The following is a 6439-nucleotide window of genomic DNA, read 5'->3' on the forward strand; positions in this document are numbered from 1 at the left end:
AGGCAGGATGCGACCCTTTGGGGCTCATTCACTTCCAGCGGCTGGTGGGATGTCCTTGGAGGCACGTGTGAAACGTGGGGCAGGAGGAGGTGGGGCCGAACGGACAGTGCGATCAGCGCGTTGTGCTAAAAGTCAGCGCGTCGCAGGGCGGGAGCAGCACGTGCGACCTCACCTCTCCGAGGCCGCGTTCTCACGTGCAGACTGGGTCGCTGTGAGGGTTCCGCGGGATAAAGTTGCTCCTGGCAGTGCCGGTCAAACCCTCGGGAGAACAACTGCTAAGGTTTGGGCGGGTGTTGGGAGAGGCCCCGGTGAGCGTCCAGGTCCAGCTGCGGGGCCCGCGGGCGGCCGGGCTGCGGGCGCGGCACTGCCCCCTGGTGGCGGACCCGGGCGCGGCGCCTCGGCGCCCGACGAGCGGGGAGACTGGGCGGGCTGCTGCTGCGCCGGCGGCGGTCGGTTGGCCAGTCCCACAGCCGGCTCGCTCCGGGCGCCGCGCCTGCGGGTCGGTGGGTCTCTGGACGTCGCCGGCGGGTGGGCTCTCGGCCTCTGGATCTCGCGGGCCGCAGACGGCATGGTAGGTGAGCGGGATGCCGGGTGGGCAAGGGCGCGACGGCTGCACCGGGCGCGGGCGGGGAGAGGCAGGAGGAGCGCGTGGGCTGGGTCTCTCCAGGGCAGTAGAGGTAGGAGGGCCTTGTTGGGGCGCCCTCTTCTCCGGGAGATCCGCAGTCTCCGGGTTATTTCTGTCTTATTGCAGGGCGCGCGCGCAGCGGGGCTGGGGACTCCGCGCGGCGACCCTTCCCGGCGCCTCCAGACGGCTCATCCCCAAGCTTCCCTCCCGTGGCTCCCGCACCAGCGCGGGTGGGGGTGCAGACGGGGGTGAGAGGCACGTCTGAGAGGATGAAAATGCGCCCGGATGCTAAAATGCGGGGATCAGGTGTGAGAGAGGCGGGGAGGCTAGGGCGGACTTCTGCGTAGAGGCTTTGGAGAGGAGGAAGTTAGTCGGGGTGTAAGAGATTGAAGAATGGAAAAGAATGCTGGACGGCGGGTGCGCAGGTACAGGGGCCACGGGGCTGAAGGAACAGGGAGAGGATCCAGGAACCGAGCTTGAAAATCCGTGTTGCTCGGAGGAAAGGAGTGATGGTGGGCTTGGGGAACAGGCTCAGGAGGACAGTTCGGGGCTGCTCGCCGAGGGCGGCTGCCGGAGGCATCCGAACCCCGTCCAGCCCCTGCGCCCTGTCCCTGGACTGCCCTTCCGTTCCCACACGGGGAGTAAGGATCATGTACTGAAACGGAGCCCCTGAAATGTGCCAGGCACGCTCCTGAGAACTGTACGTGTGTTCTCTTGTTTAATCTAAACCGAGACTATGAGGCGGGCTCTCTCTCCACACCGCCATTTCACAGATGAGGAGACTGAGGCACAGTAAGGGGAGGTCACAGCTAGAGCGTGGCAGAGCTGGCATTTGACAACGGGCCAATCTGTTTAGCCCAATGGCCTGGGTCCTTAACCACTGTATCCAGTGGACAGGCAGAGATAGGAAGCCAGAGAGGACAGGGAACCCCAGAACTGGCATTATCGAGAGTGTCAAATATTTAAATTTCAAATATTTCAGGTGATGGAAAACAAGAAAGGAGAACCAACCGGCTTTGGGGTCAGCGTTACAGGTTTCAGCCCTTTCGCTCCCTCACTTGATCCCCGCAGTGACTCAGTCCCCTTCTGCGCGTCAGGCAGGCCTCGCATTCACATCTTTCAGGGATTAAACTCCCTGGATTCTTATAGTAAGGAAACAGCCACAGACAGGTTACCAGGCAAATGGTCCTACAGCCTGGATTTGAAGCCAGACAGGTGCTTCCAGAGCCCTTGTCCTTAAAGACCACGTGAGGCTGCAGTGGTACCCATTTCACGCATGCCCAGACTGAGTGCCTTTCCCACAGTCCATGACTGGAAGGGCGGAGAGATCCACCGGGAGACGGATGATGGCAAAGCCCCTGCTCGAGAGGATTCGTCATTCAAAGGTTTAAATAGATCGCAAAACTTAAAATGGTAGTCCACGTTTTATCATTTTTAAGATGCACGTTTTTACATCGCTGAAGTTGTAACGCATCTTATGATGGATGACAGAGTTTTTCTTTCTTGGGGCTACATTAAATAATAATCTCTTTGGTGTCGATGGCACCTTTGGTTTGATGAATTACGACAGAGTCAGGGTTCCCTGAGTGACTTTTCTGGGTGTTTCCTCCTTCCGTTCCACAGGCTCCTCTCTGCCTCAATTGTTCCATCTTCCCTGGAGACATGTCCCCAAGGGATGCGAGGAGTCCAGTGCTCTGCAATGGCAGTAGGGCCTTGGGGCTCTTTGACCCTGAGGATTTGAACCTGACTGACGAGCAGCTGAGACTCAAGTACCTGGGGCCCCAGCAGATGGAGCTGTTCGTGCCCATCTGTGTCACATACCTGCTGATCTTCATGGTGGGCGCCGTGGGCAACGGGCTGACCTGCACAGTCATCTTGTGCCACAAGGCCATGCGCACGCCCACCAACTACTACCTGTTCAGCCTGGCGGTGTCGGACCTGCTGGTGCTGCTGGTGGGCCTGCCCCTGGAGCTGTATGAGATGTGGCGTAACTACCCCTTCCTGCTGGGCGCCGGCGGCTGCTTCTTCCGCACGCTGCTCTTTGAGACAGTCTGCCTGGCCTCCGTGCTCAATGTCACTGCCCTGAGCGTGGAGCGCTACGTGGCTGTGGTGCACCCGCTGCAGGCCAGATCCGTGGTGACTCGGACCCACGTGCGTCGCGTGCTAGGGGCCGTCTGGGGCCTGGCCGTGCTCTGCTCTCTGCCCAACTCCAGCCTGCACGGCATCCAGCAGCTGGACCTGCCCTGCCGGGGCACGGTGCCCGGCTCGGCTGTGTGCACCCTGGTCCGCCCACGGGCCCTCTACAACCTGGTCGTGCAGACCACCACTCTGCTCTTCTTCTGCCTACCCATGGCCACCATCAGCGTGCTCTACCTGCTCATCGGGCTGCGGCTGCGGCACGAGAAGCTACTGCTGCTCAGGCAGGGGGCCAAGAGCAGGGCCAGGGCCAGCGACAGCCGCAGGCTCCGGCGCCTGCAGGATAGGAGTCGGAGGCAGGTGACCAAGATGCTGTGTAAGTGCTGCTGCTGGAAAGAGGGGTTGAAGTCGGCACTGAGGATGAGGCTGGGGCTTCCAGGGCCTGGGGGAAGGGGCCGAGTGTCTGGGTTTATGAGGGAGGCTGAGTGTGAGGTTGGAGTCACACCCCACCCTCCGCCTTGTGTTTGTGTGTGCATGCATACGGGGGTACTCTTTTCAATAACTCTTCGAGAAACTCACACCAAAGATAAACGTTAATGGCCCATGGCGGGATCAGCTACATAATGTGTGAGGCCCAGTGCAAAATAAAAATTCAGATTCCTTGTTCAAAAATTATTAAGAATGTCAAGATAGCAATAGTAGAGCGTTAAGCCAAGCCCAGGACCCTTCTAGTCTTGGCGCCCTATGCAGATGCACAGCTGGCACATCCATGAAGCCAGCACTGGCTCACAGCACCAAACCATAAACAGGGCGTGGACACGGGGCTTTGCTCCGGGATGACAGAGCTATTCGTGAGATCTAGACCCTCCAGCTCTCTCATCTTGGCTTCTAGACTTGTCTTGGCTCTGTCCTTCCCAACTGCAGTCTGGGAGGCATGGCCACGGGGAACACAGTTCTGTTCTCCTGAGGAAGGAACTGCCCCCTTTTCTTATTGGCTATGGAGAAGTTCCAGGGAAGGATTGTCATTGGTGGGGTTAGGTCATGGCCCGTCCCCAGGCCAGAGTGGCAGGATGCTAAAGTGAGCAGCCCCCTTGGAACCACCTGGTGGGATCAGGGGGAGCAAAGCTTCCAAAAGAAGGAAAGACAGTGCTTAGAGAGGCAAGAAAATGAATTCCTTCCGTCTATGTCTGCAGTGCCCTGGGAACCACGGCAGTGACCGTTGTCTAAAAGAGACTTGTCAGGAGGCGCATTTGTGAGGCTTGGTGTGGAGAGTGTCGGAGAATCAGGTGTGGATTGGGCCTGGCCAGGGCATGTCCAACTGGGTCAAGGTTCTGAATCTTACTGTGGCCGAGACCTGGTTCTTTTTCCGAAGCAGTGGCCCTGGGGAAGCAGGGCAAACTGATACTAAGCCAAGCGTTGATTCCCCCCCCATCCCGCCCCACATGCGCAGGGCCTGACGCAGGTAGGTGAGGTGAGCCGGGGCAGGATGGGGCTGGTGAGGCCTTGTTCAAAGCCCTGGTAGTATTGCCAGCTGGAAACTGGCCCGTTCTCAGAGAGAGACCCAGTCCTCTTGCCCCTCAGGAACAAGGTCCCAGAGTGTGGCATCACTCTCAGCCCCCAAGATGGGACAGACCCCGGAGTTCTACTTGCCTCCCAGCTCTGCGCTGTGAAGCCTGCACTGCAGACCAGCTTGCCCCGGCCAGCCCTGCCCCTGCCTCCTACTCCCCCATCCCACGGGGTCCGAGTCTGCTCAGCTGGGATGGCTGTCACCCTGGGCAGTGGGTGTTTCCTTAAGGCTGCCTTGCTTGCTGACCTAGGGCTCTGACTTCCCCCCTTCCTTCCTCCCCCACCTTCACTTTCTGAAGGCCCACTGTGCACCAGGCTGTGTGCTGGTGACATTGGAATCTGGGATTATGAGAAAAACCACACCGGCACGTGATGGGAAAGACTCTGCAAGGGAAGGATATTGAGTGAAACACGAGAAACAAGAAACAGACAATTAAGGCAGACGTGGTGACAGAGACCCAAGAAGGGCGTGGCTGGTTCAGACCAGTGATGGAGGGAAGCTCTGGAGAAAGAGCGAGGGCTTGGCCAGCCTGTCCCATCTTTTGCTGGGGCGTGGAGGTGGGGGCTCTCAAGTAATGGGGAGTCAGCACGGGGCAGGGTGTTCAGCAGGGCCTCGGAGAGCTGGCAGCTGGGTTGGGGAGGCTTCTGAGCCAAGGCAGGCAAATGTGGGGTGCGCGTGTTCGTCTCGATCTCTTTGGCCCCATAACCTCCCTTCTACTGCTGCTTAGACATGGGCCCTGCTTCTCTCTGCTTACGCATCAGCAAGCATGGCCTCCAAGTGGGCACCCAGAGTGGCCCTTAACCCCGTAGTCTGTGTCACACTGGGCCTCATCAGCCACAGCTAAGAGTCACCCAGTTCCAAGTTCCATGGTGTGACAATCAGGCTGGGCCAGCTGGGCTCAGGGGTCTATACCTGGCCCAGCCAGCCGTGGCCGGGGACAGGGCGGAGGTCTGCTGTCCAGTCAGTGACAATGGCGAGAGCTGCTGCTCTAAAAGGGCTGTGTCCAGGGCGGGCAAACTTCCAGAAACTTTAAGATGGACAATGGGCACGAGTGGCCTGTGGGACAGGAGAGGACGTGAGGACGGGCGGACCAAGCTGAGGCAGGGAAGGCAGTTGAGAGGGCCCTGGCGGACGCCCGGTCTCCCTTCTCTTTCCCGCAGTTGCACTGGTCGTGGTGTTTGCCACCTGCTGGGCCCCGTTCCACATCGACCGCCTCATGTGGAGCTTCGTGTCCCACTGGACCGAGGGCCTGCACCTGGCCTTCCAGTACGTGCATGTCATCTCCGGCATCTTCTTCTATCTCAGCTCAGCTGCCAACCCTGTGCTCTACAGCCTCATGTCCAGCCGCTTCCGGGACAGCTTCTGGGAAGCCCTGTGCTTGGGGACCCGGGGCCACCACTGCAGACCCTGCCGCAGCTCCCGCCGCCTCAGCAAGGTGACCACAGGCAGCACTCTCTGTGATGTGGGCTCCCCGGGCAACAGGGCCCACCCTCTGGCTGAGAATGGTGATCCAGAGGGGCGGCAAGAGACTGACCCTGTCTGAGAGGGGCCTCGAAGCAGCTCCATCTGCCCCCCTCGGAGGGGATGTCTTCATACCCTTTGTGCCCTGTCCCCACTTCTGTCACCTCAGTGACTCCTGTCCCTGCCGCGTTCCTGAAGGGATGTAAGTTGGCCATCTGCCCTCCAGGCCCCAGTCCCTCCCTGTTTTAGCATCACGATCAGACTCCCCCACCCCCGCCACCAGTTTCTGAAGTGTTTTCGTGGGGCCTTACCATTTCTTTAGTTTCTGCATGTTCTGGCCCATTCTGTCCCTCTTCAGCTCCTGGGCTGCACCTGGGACCCTCCTCGGACCCGACCCTTCCCTGGCCCCCCCGCTCAGCTTATTCTGCTCCGGGATCTTCGCCTGGCAGTGCTGCTGGTAGCAGGGGCGCCAGGGTTCAGGGGTGCCAGGGGGCCAGGAGACCTGGCTCCAGTATCAGCCCTGCCGCCACCTTGCCGTGTGGCATTAAGCAAATCACCTCACCTTTCCAGGACTCTGTCCCCTCTTTGCAAAATGAAAGGGGGGCCTTGACATTCTGAGTGTCACACTTTGGCACTTTAGCTGTGGTTTT

At 59.6% G+C, this 6439-nt stretch overlaps 1 protein-coding gene across 1 annotated transcript; it reads left to right on the forward strand.

The window, feature by feature from the left end:
• The first annotated feature begins 433 nt into the window (after window positions 1–433).
• NMUR1 (neuromedin U receptor 1) lies at window positions 434–5891 on the forward strand. The gene is made up of 3 exons (XM_039855585.1): window positions 434–571; window positions 2249–3137; window positions 5489–5891. Exons 1-3 carry the CDS (start codon window positions 569–571, stop codon window positions 5869–5871), a joined length of 1275 nt encoding a protein of 424 aa, XP_039711519.1. The 5' UTR covers window positions 434–568; the 3' UTR covers window positions 5872–5891.
• Window positions 5892–6439: the final 548 nt, after the last annotated feature.

The sequence above is a fragment of the Pteropus medius genome, unplaced genomic scaffold (genome assembly GCF_902729225.1).
Source record: "Pteropus medius unplaced genomic scaffold, Ma_sr-lr_union100, whole genome shotgun sequence".
In the NCBI taxonomy this organism is placed as follows: Eukaryota; Metazoa; Chordata; class Mammalia; order Chiroptera; family Pteropodidae; genus Pteropus; species Pteropus medius.

What these genes read in the sequence shown, in the direction of transcription:
- NMUR1 (XM_039855585.1), top strand. An exon ending in GCAGGTGACCAAGATGCTGT is followed by an intron (nt 3,138 to 5,488) that starts GTAAGTGCTGCT and finishes TCTTTCCCGCAG; the next exon opens with TTGCACTGGTCGTGGTGTTT.